Source organism: Crinia signifera, chromosome 8, assembly GCF_055691185.1.
Source record: "Crinia signifera chromosome 8, ASM5569118v1, whole genome shotgun sequence".
Taxonomy (NCBI): Eukaryota; Metazoa; Chordata; class Amphibia; order Anura; family Myobatrachidae; genus Crinia; species Crinia signifera.
The window spans coordinates 21,227,176-21,251,935 of record NC_139224.1 but is presented as its reverse complement, the minus strand read 5'-3'; the positions used below and the strand labels follow the sequence as shown (position 1 = coordinate 21,251,935).

At 48.8% G+C, this 24,760-nt stretch overlaps 1 protein-coding gene across 1 annotated transcript in view; it reads left to right on the top strand.

Moving 5' to 3' along the window:
- Positions 1 to 24,760, top strand: part of PLXNB1 (plexin B1) — a 308,999-nt gene that overhangs the window by 105,147 nt on the left and 179,092 nt on the right. The window contains exons 5-14 of the mRNA XM_083155963.1: positions 7,683 to 7,811; positions 8,721 to 8,821; positions 10,968 to 11,100; positions 12,086 to 12,242; positions 12,743 to 12,851; positions 13,317 to 13,425; positions 13,517 to 14,464; positions 18,852 to 18,980; positions 20,759 to 20,881; positions 24,655 to 24,748. Of these exons, the coding sequence (XP_083012089.1) occupies positions 7,683 to 7,811; positions 8,721 to 8,821; positions 10,968 to 11,100; positions 12,086 to 12,242; positions 12,743 to 12,851; positions 13,317 to 13,425; positions 13,517 to 14,464; positions 18,852 to 18,980; positions 20,759 to 20,881; positions 24,655 to 24,748 (2,032 nt within the window). The remainder of the gene's footprint in view (positions 1 to 7,682; positions 7,812 to 8,720; positions 8,822 to 10,967; positions 11,101 to 12,085; positions 12,243 to 12,742; positions 12,852 to 13,316; positions 13,426 to 13,516; positions 14,465 to 18,851; positions 18,981 to 20,758; positions 20,882 to 24,654; positions 24,749 to 24,760) is intronic.

Genomic DNA, 24,760 nt, shown 5'->3' with positions numbered 1-24,760 from the left:
TAAAAGACATGAAAAGTTAGCATTGAAAAATGTTGGTTGGTTTATTTAGCAAAATATTTTGTCAAAAAGTTATATTCAGTGATGCAGCAGCAGTCAGTTGGTCGACCTAAAGATGGTCGACAGTCATTAGGTCGAAACCACTAGGTCGACATACTGCAAGGTCCACTTGGGACAAGGTCAACAGGTCATTAGGTCGACACAAGCATTAGGTCGGCATAGGATTTTTCACTGTTTAATGAGCCGACATATACCGACAGGCGGTATTTCATGCCCTAATATCCACTAGGGCAGTGATGGCTAACCTTGACACTCCAGCTGTTATTGAACTACACATCCCAGCATGCCCTGCTACAGTTTTACTATTTGGCCATGCTAAAACTGATGCAGGGCATGCTGGGATGTGTAGTTCAACAACAGCTGGAGTGTCAAGGTTAGCCATCACTGCACTGGGGCATTGTGGGAGAATAAAATAGTGTGCCGAGTGCATGGACACTTAAAACTGTGTCCATGTCGACTATGTCGACATTCGGGTAAAAAAAAAAACAGTGAAAAGCCCCATGTTGACCTTTTGACTGTCGACCTAGACCATGTCGACCTAATGCTTGTGTCGACCTGATGACCTGTCGATCTTATCCCATGTCGACCTAGACACCTGTCGACCTTGCAGTATGTCGACCTTATGACTGTCGACAATCTTTAGGTCGACCGTACAATCCATACCCCTCCCCCCAGCCCCCCCCAAAACAAACATAAATGATTTCTGTAGGTAGGGTATATATCCCTTAAAAAATGGAGTCACTGGAGTGGGAGGCACATCACGCACCCTCCTCCTTTAAGCTCTTGGTCCCACTACTGCCTGTCAGCGCTGCATCCTAGTGCCAGATAGGGTTGTGGCAGGTCCACCTGTGGAGTGCCAGGTAGCAGCCTGTGTGCACTGTCTGCACGGGTTGCTGTCTTCTGCTGCTGCAATGCACTGTGGAATGCACGGTACTGACTTACGGAAAGGCGTCCCATGCTTCTGGTATCCTTTCAGCACTACCCAGATGTCCTGACCTGGGTTGGGACCATTTACACCGCTCACGACCCAGGTCCGACCAGTGTTCAACCCTGGTCAGGACCTGGGTAGGAGACCAGTGTCAATGGACCTGGGTTGGTCCCATTTACACCAACACTGACCTGGGTCCGACCTGGGTCCGACCTGGGTTTTTCGTTGGTGTAAAAGGGGTATTATTAAGCTTGGAGAAGAGATAAACTGGAGATAAAGCGGAGAAAAGGTAAAAGGAGATAAAGCACCAGCCAATCAGCTCCCAACTGTCTTTTTCAAACACAGATGATTAGCTGGTGCTTTATCTCCTTTTACCTTTTCTCCGCTTTATCTCCAGTTTATCTCTTCTCCAAGCTTAATAAATCTGCCCCAAAGGTTGAAGGAGATAATGCACCAGCCAATCAGCTGTGTTTGAAATATGACAGTTGGGAGATGATTGGCTGGTATGTTATCTCCTCCCACTTTATCTCCCGTTTATCTCTTTACCAGGCTTAATACATCTGCCCCTGTGTTTGAAAGTTAGTAGCTGATTGGCTGGTACTTTATCTCTCTCCACTCTACAAGGCTTAGTACATCTGCCCCATATTATCATATTGACAATTTTATTTTTACGGGCCCTCACAATATAATTGTCCTGGGGCCCCCACAAACCGTTATCTTCTAGATCTTTGATGGCTAACCTTGACACTCCAGCTGTTGTTGAACTACACATCCCAGCATGCTCTGCTTCCGTTTTGCTATTTGGCCATGCTAAATCTGACGCAGAGCATGCTGGGATGTGTAGTTCAACAATAGCTGGAGTGTCAAAGTTAGCCATGAAGGGTCTAGATTCTAGGGGCCTGATTCAGAACTGCTTGCTAGGCTGCGTATATTCGCTGTCTAGCGAATAGGTAAACACCGCCTGTCCGAATGCACCTCCCCCCCCCCCCCCCATGCTGAGCGAATCACCACATTAACATGCGAGCAGATATGTGCGCTTACACATCCGCTGGCATGCGGCCGCACGGAGGAAAAAAATCATTCGACGGTCGCTTTCCGCCGAATTGGGGACAGGCGCTGATGTCATGTGATGTCACCCGCCCGCCCCGAGGATGCATTGACGGGCCTGCGTTCTCAGGGGTATGCCCAGCGTTTCCTCTGTCCCGTATTTGTTTACGGCACTAGGGAGAGCTGCAGTGTTAGTGCGGGTGGGCAGCGCGAGGTGACTGCTGAGAGCCGGTAATGACACTGTTGTGTTTCTGGCTGACCCCTCGGGCCGCTGCCGGAACCTCGTTTGTACTGGAACACATTCCTGCAGTCTGCTCACCTGGAACAAATCGCATTCTTACCATTTCCTTTTCACACAACCAACGTTCCGCGCTGGATGTCGGTACACAGAGACCAGGGCTCAGACTGCCGCTGATGTTTTCCAAATCGAATTGGGGGGGGGGGGGGGGTTTAGTGTTTGCTATGGGCAACCAATTACAAACTACTTCTCATTTTGTTAGCACCTTCTAGAAAATAATAGATACAGTAGTATCTGATTAGTTGCCCACAGCAACATCCCACGTGAAATACTGTACAACTCACATCTTAGTAAATTTCCCCCATGTGGTTTTGGCTCGACATGCTGAAAGGTTGACATGGTCTAGGTTGACAGTCAAAAGGTCGACATGGGGTTTTTCACTGTTTTTTTACCTGAATGTCGACATGGACACAGGAAAAGTGCACCGCGTCCCTTCGGGCACAGTGCCTCACTACACTCGGCACACTATTTTATTCGGTACTTGTGTAGTTTCACGGCGCCAGCTACTTCCGTGTTCTACGCTCGCCACAAACTATATTAAAAAAAGTAACTTAACTCCATGCCAACATGTATAGTTCATACCCCCACTATCCATGTTGGCATGGAGTTGATTTTAAATAGCGTGGCGAGCGTAGCAGGCCACCGAGCCCGCAGCGTGGGCGAGCGAAGCACGCCCCACAAGGGGACTCAGACGCACGGCGCCGTGAAACTACACAAGTACCTTTTATTCTCTCACCATGGGCCTTATTCTGGTTCACTCTTTCTGACAAAATCCTTCTTAGATGGACAAAACCATGTGCACTGCAGGTGGGGCAGATGTAACATGTGCAGAGAGAATAAGATTTGGGTGAGTTATTTTGTTTCTGTGCAGGGAAAATACTGACTGCATTATTATTACACTGCAATATAGATCTCACTTTGAAGTAAAACCCCACCCAAATCTAACTCTCTCTGCACAAGTTACATCTACCCCACCTGCAGTGCACATGGTTTTGTCCATCTAAGAGGGATTTTGTCAGAAATAGTGAACTAGAATAAGGCTCCATGCTCTTGTGGATGGTAGGGCATGAAATTACCCCCCCCCCCCCCCCATGTCGAACTACTGCTTGGACCTAATGACCTGTCGACCTAGACCCATGTTGACCTTTCAGCATGTTGACCTAGTGGTGTCGATGGAGCTGATTGGCTGCCGTTAATACATCTGCCCCACAGTCTATAACATGGCAGTTGATTGCCTGGTACTATATATGTAAATCTGTACTTTATCACTATTTGAAGCTTATTACACCTGGCCCCTATATCTACTGGAATGCTGCAGACAGGTGCGGGAGACTGGCAGGGAAATGGTGGAGAGGATTAGGGCACTGTAAGAGGCAGATGTAAGTGACATAGGGGGAAACAGGAAGGAAGGGCACACATAGACGCGCAAATAATAGGTGCAGGTGTGGGGGGCACACAGGTCCAGGTGAGTTCCCCCCGCACATCCTACACCCATAGACTATACCATGGCGCCATTTCACGGAGATCAGGTAACCTTTATTTTAGACGGTTTCATCAACATGTGTAATGAGTCATGCTATAAAGTATGTTAAATATGTGCCCATTTACAGCACAAAATAATTCCATTTAATGTCGTAAATTAGTACAAAATGTAATTACTCTGAGTCAGAATACTTCACCGGCGGACAAGTCCCAACACTTGTGTTATATCATATCACCTGGGTGTGAGAGGGAGAACAGGCTTGTAGTATCTGTCATTAATAATACATTCCGTGCTGTTGTGCAAACAGGAACGTCTGCGCTCCGTGACAAATGAGATGAGGAGCTGACATTTGGCTCAATGTTCGTACCCAGGGGCGCAGTTTATTTTTTGTCCACTTGTCCTGGTATTGGAGGAGGGGACAGAGCTAAAGACACCAGTGTAAATACAGGAAAGGAACTTGGGGCCCGGCTTCAGAGATGGACGAAAATACTGTGCCGCATGCAAACAGCATTATATTATACATCTGATCTGAAGGAGGGACATGCAGGAGACATCGACGTCACAGGCTGGGATCCATCATCGGTTACACACAGATGGCCGGGCTGCCATGGCTGCTCATTCCACCCAGAAAATGCAGGCAGCACATGCCCGTTCCTGGGACCGCAAACCTCCCTCCGCCCCCTCTCTGCTTGTTCAAAGCCAAATACTGACCCACGCGCAGGTGTGAATCAGGCCCATGACGCATACTGAAAACGCCATGTACCCTGAAAGTCACTAAAAATATAACTGGGTATGGTGACATTAGATACAGTGGGCTCCACTTTAATACCTATTTATATGTGCATTGTATTAACAAGAACAATGATTGCCCTTCTATAGCTATATAATAATATGCTTATTATAGGACTCTTACCTTTATTCTACACAGGTGTTACTAAAGGAACTATTTGCAACACTTTGCATTTTGGCCTGGAAAAGTGTCACAAATATTACTGTGTCCTGGTGAAGGGTACAGAACAGGTACAGCTTACCACTTCCGACTAGATTTATCTACTGCACATGTGCATAATGCCTGGGAGGGATCCTGAACATCCCTCTCCAGGGACATTGTAATCTGTAGCTGTGCTGGCTCTTAAGCTTTACTAGGAGGGGGGCTGCCGTAATGCGGGCCGCTGCCTCCGCCGCACTCCGAGTCCCCACGCATGCCGGTCCGGTCCCCGCCGCCGGCCCCCTGCACGGGGCCAGCGCATGCGCAGTAAATTCATACATACTGTGCACGCGCTGGCCCAAGCCTCCGTGGGCTGCCTTTGCAGCAGCCCCTGGAGGCTTAATCGGATTCCCGTGTCTGGCGCATGTGCAGTATGGTCCACGGTACTGCACATGAGCAGAACCCGTTTTGGGTCTTCTGCGCATTTGTGCACATAGAGGCATCCCGGAGAAAGGGAACACCTCCCAATGGGACTGCCTTGAGTGACTGGCAGGTCAGACTTCCAATAGGAAGTCGCTGCCAGTCACAGTGAAGCCAGAGCAGTCTCACAGACTGCGTCTGGCTTCACTTTAGGCAGAGACAGTGGCAGATTTTACCTGGGGGGGGGGGGCTGCAGCCCATAGGAAAACCCCCCACTGGTCTGTAGGCTGCAACGGGCAATGATATCTAAAGGTGTAGTAAAGGCTTACACTTGTCCCAATTTCCCCTAAGCTAAACACCCCTAAGCTTAAAAAAACACATAAAAAACAATGGATGGCCACTGATTGGCTGTAGCAACCCAACCCATCCCTTTGTATGTTTCTTTTTTTTTTTTTATTCTACTGCCGCCCGCTGCAGAGCAGGGAGAGTGCCTCTCCTGGGCAGAGCTTCCCCACATCGTGGTTGCTAAAAGGCACCCACGATGTGCCGCAGACGGCTGCCCATCTGATTTTTCGGTACTTATGTAATATCTGGGCTCCCATTTTTCTTATGAGACCGAGTCCCCTCGCTGTGCTCGCCACACTATATAAAATCAACTCCATGCGTAGTTGGATAGTAGGGGTATGAAAAAATGGGGTGCATTTAACATGGGAGCCCAGATAATACATAAGTACCCATTTTTCTTATATGCAGCCCGTCCAACCTCCAACTTCGATCGATGTCCATCAGACCACAGATCCGGAACCAATGTCAGACACATATGATTTTAGTCCGATCCGTCGGAATCAGGTGAAATCGGGCCCAAATCGGCCAAGTGCCAATAGCACCCTTAGCTATCGTGGCAAAACTAAGTTTCTGCGACTTTATACCTGCAAAAATGCTGTTTGGTAGCTCTATAAAGCATCACAGTGTGAGTTTCCCAGGTAATACAGTGTCGTGCTTCAGATATTTACTACTAGGAGTGTAAATATATCAACCCTTCATAAGAGGTCAAGTGGAGAAGTTTCCTAAATCAGCTTCTAGTGATTATTTATCTAGTATGTTCCATTGATGCCTCCTCTCCCTTAGAAGTTGTGGGAGACTCACGATTTTTCAGTTAGTCTCCCACACCCCTGGAAGCGTAGGTGGCTCTCCCGCAACCCGCCCACTTTCAGTGAAGCGGGCAGGATGGAAGAGTGGATTCCCAGTGCTGTGGATATATGTAACTTCTCCTTCACCTGTCTTCTATAGAAATGTTCTATGTGATGGCATTTCCATGATATCTGGCTACACGTCAGAAGCAGCTCTATGGATGGAGAAAGTGCCTGTTTTTATAGGGACTATAACTTGGCTTTCTCCATCCCAGATCCCTACATGAGATGAATACGGGTAACTTCTCAGCCATACATACATACTTGTGGCTCTGGCTCATGCCGCCTGCTCAGTATAGTAAAGCAGCATTACCCATTTATTTACTATAAAATATTGCTCCGTGGTTTATCCCGTTTATTTCTGCACAACACATACAGTAGGGAGTTGTCGAGAGCAGCACTCAGAATTATGAGTTCATTTAGTAGCGGGTCCTTTTCCCTGTACAGCGAGATCCCCTGCCAGGGTAAGAGTTACGTGCACTAACTTTAATAAACGCTATTGATGCTCGTGGATTTACAGGATGTGGCGCCAGCCCCATCTAGTGGTGGCATTTGAGATTGAAGGTCCTACTGAAGGTCATGCACAACTGACGATTGCCAACCTAAAACAACATTGCTGCATCACACGGAGCGAAGGGGGTTATTCTAATCCACTCTTTCTGACAAAATCCTTCTTAGACGGACAAAACCATGTGCACTGCAGGGGGGGCAGATGTAACATGTGCAGAGAGAATTAGATTTGGGTGAGTTATTTTGTTTCTGTGCAGGGTAAATACTGACTGCTTTATTTTTACACTGCAATATAGATCTCACTTTGAAGTAAAACCCCACCCAAATCTAATTATCTCTGCACAAGTAACATCTGCCCCACCTGCAGTGCACATGGTTTTGCCCATCTAAGAAGGATTTTGTCAGAAAGAGTGGATTAGAATAAGGCCCTTAGAATTAACTAGAGGCTCAGCAGTATTCTGCCAGAGAGAGTCAGAATGCAGATTAAAGGTCTGTTGGCTGTGACATAGCTTTGATGTGCTGGGATTTCATGAAGCACAGTAATACTGCAGGTGCTCGTTCCCATGAACTTTGGCTTTGCAAATACTCCTGAACGCACTAATCTCCTTATAAGATGAGAGGGGTGCACCTGGGCAGTTCCGATTGTAGGATCCAGTTGTCGAAGGACCAGATCTGTCTCCGCAGGTGTCCTGACATTACCAGGTAGAATGAATGACATTTTAAGCATTTTAATTGCTCGTTATGCCCGATGAAGCAGTGCCAGGGCTAAACATACAGAAGACATGGCATTTAATGTTCCTTATTGTTATTTTTCATTTCAGGTGTATCTCGGAGGAAATAACGATGCCCGGCAGTATGCTACAGTGCCCACACAATCCAACACAGCGGTTTCTGCAGACCTATTGTTTGACCAGTCGCAAAAACACCTTTACGTCATGACGCAGTCAACGGTAATAGATTGATGTGGCTATTTCGAAACCCAAGTTATTGTATAATCTATTTAAATCCTATCAAGAAACCATTGTGCAAAGTGTCATTGGGAACGAATGGTGGACCGTATAAAAATCGGGAGATGTGTCAAGCTGTTTAAAGTGGGTACACACTAGGATGCCGGATCTGCTGTCCGGCTGATCCGCAGACCTATCTGACTATTGGTACTTGCCTGACATCACCACTGGGTTTACATGTCCCGCCCAGTTGTGATGTCACTGGCAGCCTCTGTAGCAGGTGTACCGCCCATACATGCACCGATATATCTGGCTGTGCTGTAGGGCTGGGAATTAAGTCATTCTTGCTTGTACACACCCGCTGACGTGCCCACAAAATATTAATCGTTCTGTTGAACAGCGGAATGTCGGCCAGTTTATACCGAGCTGAATAAAATGCCCCCCTCTCTTCATAGCACCCCAAGATTGTTTGGCAGGTCTTTCCACCCTCTCTTTTTCTTCTTGCCCCCTTCTATCCCCGTTGTGTTTGACCCGTTTAAGTACGGTTTTCTGCTGAACTCAGCAGCCCGCCAAAATCTGATTAGCGCTGAGGCTTCCACTAACCTGCGACTGAGACCGGCTGAACAAGGCCGGCGCTGATGTCAGAGACCACCCTGCTTTTTATTGGGAACACCCCGAAAATGGCTGGTTTCCTCCCCAAAACGCCAGCTTCCTGTCAGTCAAACTGCAAGTGGACTGCGTTCACGGTCCACACGCATTTTCTGTCTCTATTTACCATTACGCATGCAGTCGTTCTATATTCTCTCAATATGCGAATTTGCAGATTAGCAATCCAGGTGGAATTCGGCCCATTGTCATTCATACCACTATTAGGAACGGGATGACAATTTATTCCTACTGTATGTTTTGCAGATAACCAAGGTGCCTCTATCTGACTGTTCCCAGCACAGTGACTGCGCGGCGTGTCTGTCTGCGGGGGACCCGTACTGTGGGTGGTGCGTACTGCACGGCAAGTAAGTAGCAAAACACAGGCACTTGTATAGCGTGTAAGGTACAGACTTCAAGCCATGAGTCCTAGCTTTAGGAATCGCTATGGTTTTATATAGTGCTTAATGGTATGATACAGGTATTACAGTGCACTGAGGTCCTGTGATGGTATAAAGTATATGGGGGTGATATACAGGGAATTATATTCTGGCTGTAACTTCTCCTCCTGGATGTTCTGCACCTCAATATTTGATAGACATTTTGGGCTCGGGCAGCATTAGGTTTAGGGTTTGGAATAGGCTGCAGAAGGGTAGAGTAGGGTTAGGTACTAGGGGAAGGGTTAGGATTAGGCTATGGAAGTGGAGGTTAGTGTGAGGCACGGGGGGGGGGGGTGATTAGGATTAGGCTGTGGGAGTGGAGGTTAGTGTGAGGCACGGGGGGGGGTGATTAGGATTAGGCTGTGGGAGTGGAGGTTAGTGTGAGGCACTGGGGGGGGTGATTAGGATTAGGCTGTGGGAGTGGAGGTTAGTGTGAGGCACTGGGGGGTGATTAGGATTAGGCTGTGGGAGTGGAGGTTAGTGTGAGGCACTGGGGGGGGGGTGATTAGGCTGTGGGAGTGGAGGTTAGTGTGAGGCACGGGGGGGTGATTAGGATTAGGCTGTGGGGGTGGAGGTTAGTGTGAGGCACGGGGGGGGGGGTGATTAGGATTAGGCTGTGGGAGTGGAGTTAGGGTTAGGCACTAGGGTAACGGTTAGGCTGTGGGAGTGGAATAGGGCACTAGCGGGAACGGTTAGGATTAGGCTGTGGGAGTGGAGGTTAGTGTGAGGCACTGGGGGAGGGGATTAGGATTAGGCTGTGGGAGTGGAGGTTAGTGTGAGGCACTGGGGGGGTGATTAGGATTAGGCTGTGGGAGTGGAGGTTAGTGTGAGGTACTAGGGGGACGGTTAGGTTTAGGGGTGCCATTGGAATCACTGATTTCATCAGTATTGATATGAATGTCATGCTGCATGTCGGCCAGGTGAACATTCTCACGTCTTCATGATGAATGTCAACAAAGTATCCAGCCAACAAATGATTAAGTCATAGCAACATTAATGGTGAATGTCTCCGGTTAGGATATGCATAGGTCAGTTCACATCTTCCAGACCACTTTACTGGTGCACAGGTGCAGTCATTACTAACTGTCACATTCCCCAGTCCACCCATATGGTGCACAGGTGCAGTCATTACTAACTGTCACATTCCCCAGTCCACCCAGAAGGTGCACAGGTGTAGTCATTACTAACTGTCACATTTCCCAGTCCACCCATATGGTGCACAGGTGCAGTCATTACTAACTGTCACATTTCCCAGTCCACCCATATGGTGCACAGGTGTAGTCATTACTAACTGTCACATTTCCCAGTCCACCCATATGGTGCACAGGTGCAGTAATTACTACTGTCACATTTCCCAGACCACCTAGCTTGGTGCACAGGTGTAGTTATTCACATTTCCCAGACCACCTAGCTGGTGCACAGGTGTAGTCAATACTACTGTCACATTTCCCTGACCACCTAGCTGGTGCACAGGTGTAGTTATTACTCACATTTCCCAGACTGCCTAGCTGGGGCACAGGTGTAGTTATTACTCACATTTCCCAGACCACCTAGCTTGGGGCACAGGTGTAGTCATTACTATCTCACATTTCCCAGACCACCTAGCTGGTGCACAGGTGTAGTTATTACTCACATTTCCCAGACTGCCTAGCTGGTGCACAGGTGTAGTCATTACTACTGTCACATTTCCCAGACCACCTAGCTGGTGCACAGGTGTAGTTATTACTCACATTTCCCAGAATGCCTAGCTGGGGCACAGGTGTAGTTATTACTCACATTTCCCAGACTGCCTAGCTGGGGCACAGGTGTAGTTATTCACATTTCCCAGACCACTTAGCTGAGGCACAGTTGTAGTTATTACTCACAGATGGCCTGAAAAAAATGAACTGCTGGTAGAACTCGAGGCCTGGTTTGGTCACCCCTGCTGTACAGTAGCATTGCACAGTGCATTAAATATGAATGCATGCAGGCGAAGCCGCAGATAGAATCTAGTTACAAATATGAATATATGTCCTTGGGCAAATGTTATCTTCCACTGATTCTTTCCTACCTGTCGTTATTACTTATTCTGTAGATGTAGCCGGCGCTATGAGTGTCTACGTTCAGGGCAGAGGAATCAGTGGCTCTGGGCCCACGACATGAACCAGCGGTGCCTGCCGGTGCTTTCCCTAAGCCCAGCGAACATCAGCAAAGAGGAGAAGAGAAACGTGAGTATAACATCAAGCAGAGGTTACGGGGTAAACTTACCAACATGGGAGTTCTATTGAAGATTAGATGTTGCCCATAGCAACCAGAATCAGATTCTATCTGTTGTCTTCTAGAAGGTGCTGCATAAATAAGAAGTACAATCTGATCATCCCATCTTTAATTGAAATTAGTAAATTTACACCTTCAGTGCAGCGATGGCGAACCTTCGGCCCTCCAGCTGTTCTTGAACTAAACATCCCAGCATGCCCTGCTACAGTTTTGCTATTTGGATAATACAGATACTCAAAGGGTTAATTGCCCTTCTGGCTCTATGGGATGTTCCTGTGCTCCCTGAGCTCGGCTTAGAACACCTGTATTATGGTGTGACAGGTATACCGCCCCAGTCACACTCCCCACCATTACAATTTGGGGGCCTAAAAATGTCCTCTGTTGTATTAAGATGCACCGGCTTGAGGCACGGCTATTGATGGAATCCTCAACGCCTCCTATGACTTGTTATTGGAAGGATAAACCTTTCTTATGTGACTAGCAGATCTTTATAGGTCTAATGCCAGCGCGCCATGTGGTTCAGGAGAATCGCACCCACCTGCGCCAGCAGCAATGTGACATTGGTAGTCCTGGGGTTGACAACCAGGGACATTTAAACAGCACAGTCTCAATGTGTAACATTGTTACATCGTTACCGGTCTCTGAAATAAGCGCTGGTATTAGAAACGGATGCTGTTTAAATTTGAACTGAACCTCGCTGCCAATAAGATAAAGGGGTGGACGGGTGTAATATTTCGATCAGTTATAACATTTGTAGCAGGTATTAGTGCTATGTACAGTGTAGCCGATATGTAATCATTTTGATTTATTACAAATTGCACAGCTTACTTACTATGTTTGCTGATTTTTATTTAGCCGTGTCTCCATCAGCAACCGATGTGTTATATAATAGAATTGGAATAGTTAATATCGCCCTCTGCCTATTCATATACATAGATCTTTCTGACGATCCCCGACCTGCCCGCCTTGTATCAGGAAGAGTCCTACTCCTGTTTCTTTGAGGATTTTGAGAGCCGTGCAGTCAGGACAGAGTCTGGGGTTATGTGTCCGTCTCCTGACCCCAGCAAGGCTCCTGCAATCAAGCCAGTGGCAGGTCAGTGTGTCATCTGCAGTGTAACATCAGGCTTGCAGTAGTGTGACGGAAACATGGCGTAGTGGTTAGCATTGCTGCCTCACAGCACTGGGGTCATGAGTGCCATTCCTGACCAAGGTACCACGGGTTCAGAGTTTGTATGTTCTCTTATGTTTCCGTTGGTTTCCCGGGTGATTCAAGTTCCTCTGTCACTCAGAAAACATACTGGTAGGTTCATTGGTTTCTGACCAAGCCAAAAAATACCCTAGTGTGTTTGTGTCCATGCAATTGGAAATAGGACAGGGACGGAATGACCAAAATGCAGTGGAGTTATTTACATTAAAGGGGTGGAGAATGCGTATCGAGCTCCACCCCCGAGGAGAGCACTGCTGTTAGAGCGCAGCGTTGGGGAGGAGCTGGAGAAGACACGTGGTCATGTCTCTGGGGGTGAGGGGCAGTAGTGTCTTCTGTGCGCATCTTTAGGTCTCTGTGTAACCTGTTACTCTGCGCTTTGCTTTCAGATCATGTGCGAGTGAGGCTTACGGTACGATTCGGGGAGGTGGTCATCTCCACGGCAGAGTTCACCTTTTACGACTGCACCGCTGTGGCCCAGCTCTACAAAACTGCCCCGTGAGTATCACATGGCCCTGGGGACAATATAGTCACCTGGGTGAGGATAAAGGGGGTTATTTTGGTTGATTCACAAGGCTGCGAATTCGCACAATGCCCTGCGAATGCCGGTATGCCCGCACGCACACACCCGCAGGCTAGGGGGAAACGCCCACATCTTTCGTTGGTGGTGAGGTCCAAAGTGCGCCCAGTTCTCAGTGTGCAGGCAGACGTTCTACATTGAGCCATTGGTCTTTATTATTTCACCAGGAACTGACTTCATTGAGGCACTGAAAATGCAGCCCACAGTGCGCCTCATGCCTCAAGATGCTGTCATTACCTGCCATCCTGCCAATCCCGTAATACTGAGCATTACGCAGCAATAAAGTTCCAGCCAATCACCTCCTATCTGTCATGTTACAGGCAGTGTGTAACCTTTATCTACAGATTGTGTGATTTGTGCTCACTGTGTGTGATTCATTGCAGATGCCGTGGATGTGTGAGCAGCGAGTGGGGCTGTAACTGGTGCATCCACCAACATGGCTGCACCCACAAAGCCACCTGCGAAGAAGGAACAATTATTTACAATAAACTGGTAATTTCTATCTATCTATCTACTGTAGATGAGCTTCTTAGCTGCTTTCTATATCTGGCACATCCAACCCTTCCTCTTTCTACCTATCCAGACGCAGATCCCGGGGCCAGAACCATCTCCTCCTGCGTTTGTCCCAGAGCCGGAGCCAACATCCACCGCGGCTCCTACTACTACTACCACCACCACCACCACCACACTAACTATAACAACCCCCAGTCCTGTTCCTGAGACGACAACCACCACCACCACAACACCTCCAACTACAACCATCACTGTCCCCGAGACCTCTCCTACAACCATCCCCACAAATCCTCCAACCACCTCCATCGCCACCACCACCGCCACCACCATGGTGACTACTCCAGAAGCCACTACTGTTCCTGAACCACAGTCAACCACCCTTGAGGTCACTACTGAAGACACAACTCCAGAAATAACAACCCATCCAACGACACAGGAGCCAACTAGTATTCCAGAAACCATGCCAACCACCTTACCTGTAGATATATTTACAAGCCTCCCTGCCACTGAAGATCCCATACTCTCTGTCACTTCTGAGGTTGATGTAACCGAGGAGACCTGGACAACTGAGAGCCCCACCACTCCCAGTGACCTCACCATACCACCACTGATCCCTGCGCCTACTGTTTTTGATAATGAGAGTGATATGACCTGGGTTCCCACCACACTTCCTACACCCCCCGAAGAATTCACATCTTCTGTTCCTCTCATTCCAACCACCAACCAAACACCCATTGTGCCTTCTTTGCCCGACTTTCCCGACGATCTTGAGACAGACATCCCGTACTCCGAAGAACCACCTACTGTTGACATGCAAGAGAGAGTTAAGGAAAGCTTGGATCATACAGAGGCAGATGACTTGGTGGACTTGGACAAGATGGAGAATGACACCTCCTCCTTCTCAGCTTCCACAATCCTCTCTGGCGATGGCGACTATGATGGGGTATCTCCACAGTTTTCTGCGATAAATGAACCAGATTTGGATTACCAGATGGATTCTCCGGACTTTATTGAGCTGGTGAGAAATACGTTCATAGTTGTAAGATTTCATTGTGCTCTTTTTGTGGTATGCGTTCATTATGTCAATAGGTCGAGTAAATATCGACATAACAATGGTTGACACCGATAAAGGTTGACGTGAGTTTTTCCTCATTTTTTTTCCTTACTGACTTGTTCATGCATGGTACATGCAAACTTGCGTCAACCTTTTCCTGTGTCGGCCATATATATGTTGACATTTTGCTTGTGTCAACCTTTTCAATGCCGACCTAGACCACGTCAACCTTTTTTTTTATGTGCCGACTTATTGCCTGTCCATCAATAGTGGTTGACCTGTGGACTGTCATCCTAGTTACTGTTGCCCAAATGATCCACGCCCCTCTTGCGGATTATGGGGGAAATTTACTAATATGAAAAACCGAGTTTTTCGTATTAGTATTTTCCCTACGACTGCATACGACTGTTTCAGTCGTATGCAAAGTCGTGTTCCGGTGGGTCATTTACAAAGCAGTCAGATACGACTGCTTTGTAACCCACCGATGTCGTAGGAATTCGTATTAGCGGCCGTATATACGGCCGCTAATACGAATTATTTGTAGCAGTCTGCACAGATCAGTCAGATCCGTGCAGGCTGCAAGGTGTAAAAAAAATAAAAAAATAAATGGAAAAAAAACGGCGTGGGGTCCTCCCCACAGCCGAAACCAGCACCAGGCTGACGGAGCCTGGAGCCGGTAATTAAAAATCAGGGAACCCGATAAATAGGGGTTCCCCGATTTTTAACAACCAGCCCCAGGCTCCTGCTCTGGGGCTGGTTCCAAAAATACGGGGGACAAAATGAGTAGGGGTCCCCCGTATTTTAAGAACCAGCCCCAGGCAAAACCAGCCAGCAGGGTAATGCCACAGCCGGGGGGAGACTTTTTATAGAAGTCCCCCCGGCCAAAGCATTCATCCCTGTGACCGGTCAGCCTGGCCAGGGGCCCTGGGGGAGTGGGGACCCCCCCAATGAAGGGGTCCCCCCCCTCCAGGACTTACCTGACCAGGCTGAAGCCTAGTACTGTCCCCGATGCCCCTGGGCGGTGGGCATCGGGCTGATTATGGTGTAAAAAAAAAATGAAACTATTGTTTTTTACTGTGGCACTACAAGTGCCAGCAAGCTGGGACTTGGAGAACCACAAGTCCCAGCCTGCTGGGCATTAAAGGGCCCGCTGGCACTTGTAGTTCCACAGTTAAAAAAATAGTACAATAAACACACTGACACAATGAAAATAAAAGTTTAATACACACATTACATACATACTGATACTTACCTTTCTTGATCCCGTAGGTAGCCCTGGTCCTGATGTCCTGTGTCGTCCTCCAGGTCCATGTCGGCTGTCTGCGTCGTCCTCCAGGTCCATGTCGACGGTCCGTGTCGTCCTCCAGGTCCATGGCGGTGTCCGGGTCCGAAGAAATCCATGTTGGAGCTGTGGAAGGAAATCCTACTCACCTGGTCCTGCGCTGAAGAAGTCTTCTCTTGATCCGACGTAATCCAGGTAATGTTGAAGCTGTCGCCGGTCCCCACTGTCTCCGCTGTCTCTGCATCGCGCTGAGGAGAGATGCTGAGATGTTTCATATTCGGCGCCTCTCCTCAGACTGAATTCTATTGGCCGCCTAGCGGCCAATCAGGAGCCGACTTTCTCGGCTCCTGATTGGCCGCTAGGCGGCCAATAGAATTCAGTCTGAGGAGAGGCGCCGAATATGAAACATCTCAGCATCTCTCCTCAGCGCGATGCGGAGACAGCGGGGACCGGCGACAGCTTCAACATTACCTGGATTACGTCGGATCAAGAGAAGACTTCTTCAGCGCAGGACCAGGTGAGTAGGATTTCCTTCCACAGCTCCAACATGGATTTCTTCGGACCCGGACACCGCCATGGACCTGGAGGACGACACGGACCGTCGACATGGACCTGGAGGACGACGCAGACAGCCGACATGGACCTGGAGTACGACACAGGACATCAGGACCAGGGCTACCTACGGGATCAAGAAAGGTAAGTATCAGTATGTATGTAATGTGTGTATTAAACTTTTATTTTCATTGTGTCAGTGTGTTTATTGTACTATTTTTTTTACTGTGGAACTACAAGTGCCAGCGGGCCCTTTAATGCCCAGCAGGCTGGGACTTGTGGTTCTCCAAGTCCCAGCTTGCTGGGGAGGCTTGCTGGCACTTGTAGTGCCACAGTAAAAAACAATAGTTTCATCTTTTTTTTTACACCATAATCAGCCCGATGCCCACCGCCCAGGGGCATCGGGGACAGTACCAGGCTTCAGCCTGGTCAGGTAAGTCCTGGAGGGGGGGACCCCTTCATTGGGGGGGTCCCCACTCCCCCAGGGCCCCTGGCCAGGCTGACCGGTCACAGGGATGAATGCTTTGGCCGGGGGGACTTGTATAAAAAGTCTCTCCCCCGGCTGTGGCATTACCCTGCTGGCTGGTTTTGCCTGGGGCTGGTTCTTAAAATACGGGGGACCCCTACTCATTTTGTCCCCCGTATTTTGGGAACCAGCCCCAGAGCAGGAGCCTGGGGCTGGTTGTTAAAAATCGGGGAACCCCTATTTGTCGGGTTCCCTGATTTTTAATTACCGGCTCCAGGCTCCGTCAGCCTGGTGCTGGTTACGGCTGTGGGGGGGACCCCACGCCGTTTTTTTTTTAATATTTAATTTTTTCTTCTATTTTTTTACACTGAAGCCTGCACGGATCTGACTGATCCGTGCAGGCTTAAAGCAAATACGACAGGAAAATGGTGTTCTATTTTCCTGTCGTATTTGCGTGGGTGTTTCACACCACTTAGCAGCCGTATTATCCATACGGCTGCTTAGTAAATCAGAAACCACCATTCTTTTGAATGGTGATTTCTGTCGTATCCTATCGATGGTGTAGACATTCGTATTTGTAAATACAAATACGAATGTTCCATCTTTAGGACTACGAATTGTTGTATTTTTGGGATTGTAAATCCCGAAAATACAAATTCGTAAAAAAAAGGTGTATTTCTGCCTACGAATACACCTTTTTTCTACGAATCCATTTTGGTAAATGTCCCCCTATATGTCTATCACGGTTGCAGTCGCAGTATTTGGAACGCAAGTGCTGATGGGTCATTCTCTCTGTAGACAGTAATCGCAACAGTGACGTTTTAAAAAATGTTTTTACTGGCCTGAAAAGGGGATTGGTAAATTTGTCATTGCGTGGAGGGTACATAGGCCACGGCGATGAACAAACAAACGTGGCTGTTGGAGATGACTTCCGTGATTCTATTCTGTACTGACCACAGCCGCCGTCCTGTAAAACCTTTAATATACTGTTTATAGCTTGCAATGTACACAACATAGTGCCTTAAGTGGTTGCGAGTCTGAGGGAACTCTTCCCCAGTTAGGTGGCCGCAATCTCATCCGTGGTTATAGCTGTTTTTATTATCTATTTAAAGTTTCACGGGAGGTCCCTAAAGGGACAGCCGCTCCTGAGGTCTCCATAAAATTTCAAGAGCGGAAAACTGGGGAACTTTAAATTTATGGGACAAGTTTATTGAAAAAGGCTTTTTTCTGAAGGAACTAGTGTTTAATTGATAATGCTGTTGTGTAGAACGCTTTTGTCTCCAGCCTGGCAGAGGGCTTGTGAAGAATCGTTGACATATTGAGGGCTTTGCAGGGAGGCCAGCTGGCTCATGCTGGGCACAATTATGAGCCGGGACACATTATTTGAGATCTCTCTGGCATGCACATCTCGCTGCATGAGAAAACCTTCTAGTGCCAGTGGAGCCAGCTGGCACGTCGCAGGCTTGGCACTGACAAGGCACTGTGTTCAAGGACAACATCACTGAGGCTTCAGCCAGGGATCCCATTGAAGAAGTAGGTCTTGATGATGAGGCTAAAACTTTGACATTATTGGGAACGCTCCACAGCTAAGGACAGCAAAAGGCTGCAACCCATAGAGGGCCTGATTTGGGGGATGTCTGCACACTGCACGTGTGCTGTAGAAGGCCATTACCAACTGGGCCTGCTCTGCAGCATGCACAGACTCGTGGGCCGAGATTAAAATTGCGAATTAATTTGATTTGTCCATTGGCGGATCACTCTTTAAGGTGCCCATACACTAGTAAGATTTATCTTCAAATCTGACTGGTTGGAACAAAAACATGGTTATGGATGAGTGACAGTTTGGCAGTTTTCCAGCATTTCCAAGCAAATGGTCAACTGTCATTTGCTCTCATTCATAACCATGTTTTTGTTCCAACCAGCCAGATCTGAAGATAAATCTGCGTGTGTATGGCCACCTTTAGTAATACAGTAATATCCTTACTACCAGTTGTTAAGTTATAGAAAACAGAATGTATCATCAGGTTTCTATGTGTTTTGTTTGATTACAGAACAAGGAAGAACTGTTTTGGGGCCCAGAAGCTTGCCCCTGTGTGTACAGCATCCAGAGTCCGTCCTTACTCCCAGTCAACGTGGAACGCAAAATAACATTGGTCGGAAAAAACCTCCATCATTTCCAGGTACTTGTGACGTTTGCATGTGTCCTTATCTGTACACTGTGGAACGCCTGTGTACGACTTATGTCATACAGATTACGTGTGCACACAATGAAGCACCGGAATTCACATATGGATTCACTACTGAGTTTTAGGTCCTTTATCCCAATTATCCCAGGACAGTGATAGGTGTCACCTTACAATTATTTCGTCCTGTACAGGAAAGGGAAATATGATAGCAATTTAGAAACGTGACTGGAAAACATGATATTGGGTCAGAGAACTTTTACAGAACATAAACAGAGGGTTAATGGTCCATTAAACAAGCACCAACAATGTGTTCCGGGTACTGACGCGTTTCATCGCGTAGCTCGTCACTTCACCAGAGCTGATCAGATTTTTACGCCTGGTTTAAGGTAACATTAGCTTAACGTTTTAATGGGAATCCCTGTACGCACCTAAGTTAACGTGTGGCAGGTTGGAAAAATGTTTATTGATAAACCTGGAACATTCATCAGACACTTTGAGCCAGATGCACTAAGCTTCAAAAAGTGATAAAGTAGAGAGTGACAAACAGCCAGCCAATCAGCTCCTACCTGCCATGTTACAGACTGAGTTTCAAAAATGACAGGTAGGAGCTAATTGGCTCAAAAAGATGAAGGATATATGCGCTCAAGATCTCAGTCCAGCAAAGGACCCTTACTGGGGTCACCAAAGTTCACTAAGTCCCAATAATCCGGACTGCTGCACCCTCAACAAATGACTCCTGGGATTCTCAGAAGTAGTGGACATCTGTATCAAATAGAAGAGGAGAGAGGCGCTCCATAGTGCATAAAATACCGTTTTAATATAAACAGTTTTAAAAAACAATACAAGCCAAAGTGTACTGCTCGTACCAATAATTACATCTGCAGTGGGCTGGATACCACAAGGTTTTATAAACAGAGTTACCAGGCCTGGACAGCTGACACCGATCCGGGGCACCTTCAGGGACCAAACAGCCCACGCTGCTTCCCTCAAGAGGTAACAGCGTGCCGGGTCCTTCCGGGAACAGACGGTTCAGAAGCAGCCTGGATGACAACAGCAGCGAGCGTCACCGTAGCCACGCCCCTACGCGTTTCGTGGTAACACTTCGTCAGAGGGCATGGCTACGGTGACGCTCGCTGCTGTTGTCATCCAGGCTGCTTCTGAACCGTCTGTTCCCGGAAGGACCCGGCGCGCTGTTACCTCTTGAGGGAAGCAGCGTGGGCTGTTTGGTCCCTGAAGGTGCCCCGGATCGGTGTCAGCTGTCCAGGCCTGGTAACTCTGTTTATAAAACCTTGTGGTATCCAGCCCACTGCAGATGTAATTATTGGTACGAGCAGTACACTTTGGCTTGTATTGTTTTTTAAAACTGTTTATATTAAAACGGTATTTTATGCACTATGGAGCGCCCCTCTCCTCTTCTATTTGATACAGAGGAGCTAATTGGCTGCCTGTTTATCACTCTCCACTTGACCTCCAATGAGACCTGCATGGGCCACAGGCAGCAGGGAGCCCATCTTTGTTTGGTACAATGAAAGGCTAAGGGCGGACAATCTGACCCGGTCAGCCTAGCCGGACAGTCCTCCTCCACTTTTGTTAATGCTGAGACCAGGATCACAGGAACACATGAGCGCCTCATCGTTAGGGCTCCCAATTTCTGGACAATTATGTGCATGCCTGAGGCTTGGATATAGTACATATGACACAATGAAAAGGTGGAATTTGCAAGTATTGTTTTTTTTTCCTACATGTCAAAAGTAACCCCCTTTATATTGCAGGACCCACAGTGGGACTATGAGTGCGTCCTGATTCTAGAAGGCAAAACAGTGATCACAGATGCCTTTGTAGAAATGGATTCTATGGATCAATCCAAATATTATATTACTTGCCAACTGCACCATGTAAGAACATCAATCTAACAAAGCAGAGGTCATCATTTGTGGTTGGAAGAAAGAGGCTTCTCTCCGTGAGCGTAGGGATTCTTTGCTGTAAAGGCAGTGAGGCTGAGAAATGCCTTACTGCATGAGGGCGGAGCTGGATTAGAGGCCACGTGGGCCTGTAGTTCAAAAGGATCAAATCCTAATGTATGGTGGAGGGAAGCTCTGTTGGTGTGACCAGTACTGAGTAGGTGTAGCCAGTGTGGTGTGGGTGTGACCAGTACTGATGGTGTGACCAGTACTGAGTAGTTGTGGCCAGTGGGGTGTGGGTGTGGCCAGTACTGAGTAGTTGTGGCCAGTGGGGTGTGGGTGTGACCAGTACTGAGTAGTTGTAGCCAGTGGGGTGATGGGTGTGACCAGTACTGAGTAGGTGTGGCCAGTGGGGTGTGGGTGTGACCAGTACTGAGTAGGTATGGCCAGTGTGTTGTGGGTGTAACCAGTATTGAGTAGGTGTGGCCAGTGTGGTGTGGGTGTGACCTGTACAAAGTAGGTGTGGTCACTGTGGTGTGGGTGTGACCAGTACTGAGTAGTTGTGGCCAGTGGGGCGTGGGTGTGACCAGTACTGAGTAGGTGTGGCCAGTGGGGTGTGGGTGTAACCAGTACTGAGTAGTTGTGGCCAGTGGTGTGTGGGTGTGGCCAGTACTGAGTAGTTGTGGGGTGTGGGTGTGACCAGTACTGAGTAGTTGTGGCCAGTGTGTTGTGGGTGTGACTAGTACTGAGTAGGTGTGGCCAGTGTGGTGTGGGTGTGACCAGTACTAAGTAGGTGTGGCCACTGTGGTGTTGGTGTGGCCAGTACTGAGTAGTTGTGGCCAGTGGGGTGTGGGTGTGACCAGTACTTAGTAGGTGTGGCCAGTGTGGTGTGGGTGTGACCAGTACTGAGTAGGTGTGGTGTGTGTGTGCCCAGTACTGAGTAGGTGTTGCCAGTGTGGTGTGGGTGTGACCAGTACTGAGTAGGTGTGGCCACTGTGGTGTGGGTGTGACCAGTACTGAGTAGGTGTGGCCAGCGTGGTGTGGGTGCAGCCAGTACTGAGTAGGTGTGGCCAGCGTGGTGTGGGTGTGACCAGTACTGAGTAGGTGTGGCCAGTGTGGTGTGGGTGTGACCAGTACTGAGTAGGTATTGTCCAGTGTGTTGTGGGTGTGACCAGTATTGAGTAGGTGTGGGTGTGACCAATACTAAGTAGGTGTGGCCACTGTGGTGTGGGTGTTACCAGTACTGAGTAGTTGTGGCCAGTGGGGTGTGGGTGTGACCAGTACTGAGTAGGTGTGGCCAGTGGGGTGTGGGTGTAACCAGTACTGAGTAGTTGTGGCCAGTGGGGTGTGGGTGTGGCCAGTACTGAGTAGTTGTGGCCAGTGGGGTGTGGGTGTGCCCAGTACTGAGTAGTTGTGGCCACTGTGGTGTGGGTGTGACCAGTACTGAGTAGGTGTGTCCAGCGTGGTGTGGGTGCGGCCAGTACTGAGTAGGTGTGGCCAGCGTGGTGTGGGTGTGACCAGTACTGAGTAGGTGTGGCCAGTGTGGTGTGGGTGTGCCCAGTACTGAGTAGGTGTGGCCACTGTGGTGTTGGTGTGACCAGTACTGAGTAGTTGTAGCCAGTGTGGTGTGGGTGTGACCAGTACTGAGTAGGTGTGGCCAGTGGGGTGTGGGTGTGCCCAGTACTGAGTAGGTGTGGCCACTGTGGTGTTGGTGTGACCAGTACTGAGTAGTTGTGGCCAGTGTGGTGTGGGTGTGACCAGTACTGAGTAGGTATGGCCAGTGTGTTGTGGGTGTGACCAGTATTGAGTAGGTGTGGCCAGTGTGGTGTGGGTGTGACCAGCACTAAGTAGTTGTGGCCAGTGGGGTGTGGGTGTGGCCAGTACTGAGTAGTTGTGGCCAGTGGGGTGTGGGTGTGACCAGTACTGAGTAGTTGTGGCCAGTGGGGTGTGGTTGTGAGCAGTACTGAGTAGGTATGGCCAGTGTGTTGTGGGTGTGACCAGTATTGAGTAGGTGTGGCCAGTGTGGTGTGGGTATGACCAGTACTAAGTAGGTGTGGCCACTGTGGTGTGTGTGTGACCAGTACTGAGTAGTTGTGGCCAGTGGGGTGTAGGTGTGACCAGTACTGAGTATTTGTGGCCACTGTGGTGTGGGTGTGACCAGTACTGAGTAGTTGTGGCCAGTGGGGTGTGGGTGTGACCAGTACTGAGTAGGTGTGGCCAGTGGAGTGTGGGTGTGACCAGTACTGAGTAGGTATGGCCAGTGGGGTGTGGGTGTAACCAGTACTAAGTAGTTGTGGCCAGTGGGGTGTGGGTGTGACCAGTACTGAGTAGTTGTGGCCACTGTGGTGTGGGTGTGACCAATACTGAGTAGGTGTGTCCAGCGTGGTGTGGGTGCGGCCAGTACTGAGTAGGTGTGGCCAGCTTGGTGTGGGTGTGACCAGTACTGAGTAGGTGTGGCCAGTGGGGTGTGGGTGCGGCCAGTACTGAGTAGGTGTGGCCAGCGTGGTGTGGGTGTGACCAGTACTGAGTAGTTGTGGCCAGCGTGGTGTGGGTGTGACCAGTACTGAGTAGGTGTGGCTAGTTTGGTGTGGGTGTGACCAGTACGAGTAGGTGTGGCCAGCGTGGTGTGGGTGCGGCCAGTACTGAGTAGGTGTGGCCAGCGTGGTGTGGGTGTGACCAGTACTGAGTAGGTGTGGCCAGTGTGGTGTGGGTGTGCCCAGTACTGAGTAGGTGTGGCCAGCGTGGTGTGGGTGCGGTGTGGGTGTGCCCAGTACTGAGTAGGTGTGGCCAGCATGGTGTGGGTGTGACCAGTATTGAGTAGGTGTGGCCAGTGTGGTGTGGGTGTGCCCAGTACTGAGTAGGTGTGGCCACTGTGGTGTTGGTGTGACCAGTACTGAGTAGTTGTGGCCAGTGTGGTGTGGGTGTGACCAGTACTGAGTAGGTGTGGCCAGTGTGGTGTGGGTGTGGTCAGTGCTGTTTGGACATCTAACACCATAATTTGATGATGAAAATATAAATCCAATTTTTATATTTATGGCCGACTGTGTTGGTGGCTGGTCACATCATGCTGTCCTGGTAATTTACCTATTTTTGGGGGCGACCTGCAATCACATCTTCCCCATTTTTCATCTTCACAGGCTTTTGGGGGGGGGGGGGGGGTACTAAAAATTTGTGACAACCAAAATAATGGGTATGGATCATTAGGTCTCCACATGCATTGGGTTGACCCCATTAGGTCGACATGGGTGTAGGTCGACATATCGTTAGGTCGACTTAAGCATTAGGTCGAGATGGGCAAGGTCGATAGTCAAAAGGTCGACAGACAGAGTTTTTCGCTTTTTTTTTTTTTACCCAAATTTCGACAGTTGACATGGGCACTGAAACGTAGCACCACGTCACCTCGCATGGCTTGCTGCACTGGCCATGCTTCGGGCGCGGTGCCACGCTACGCTCGGCACACTATTTTATTCTTCCACCACACCCTAGTGGATGGTAGGGCATGTAATACCGCCCGTCGGCTCAAAAAATCTGTGAAAAACAGCATGTCGACATTTTGACTGTCGACCTTGCCCATGTCGACCTAATGCTTGTGTCAGCCTAATGACATGTTGACCTAGAACCATGTCGACCTTGCTGTATGTCGACCTAATTGTGTCGACCTAATGACGTATCCCAAAAGAATATAAGGTTTCTTTCCTCTAACCAAAGTGATGGCAACCTCCTCTTCTCCAGCTGATGCATCCCGTCACACTCTGTTCTTGTTGCAGTACAGTTACTCAGCGCCCCAGCCGGAGTTCAGCGCCATGGTCTACGTGCAGCGAGAACCAGACTTGCGGGTAGACAGTTATGAAGATCTTCACGGTAGGTCGGACA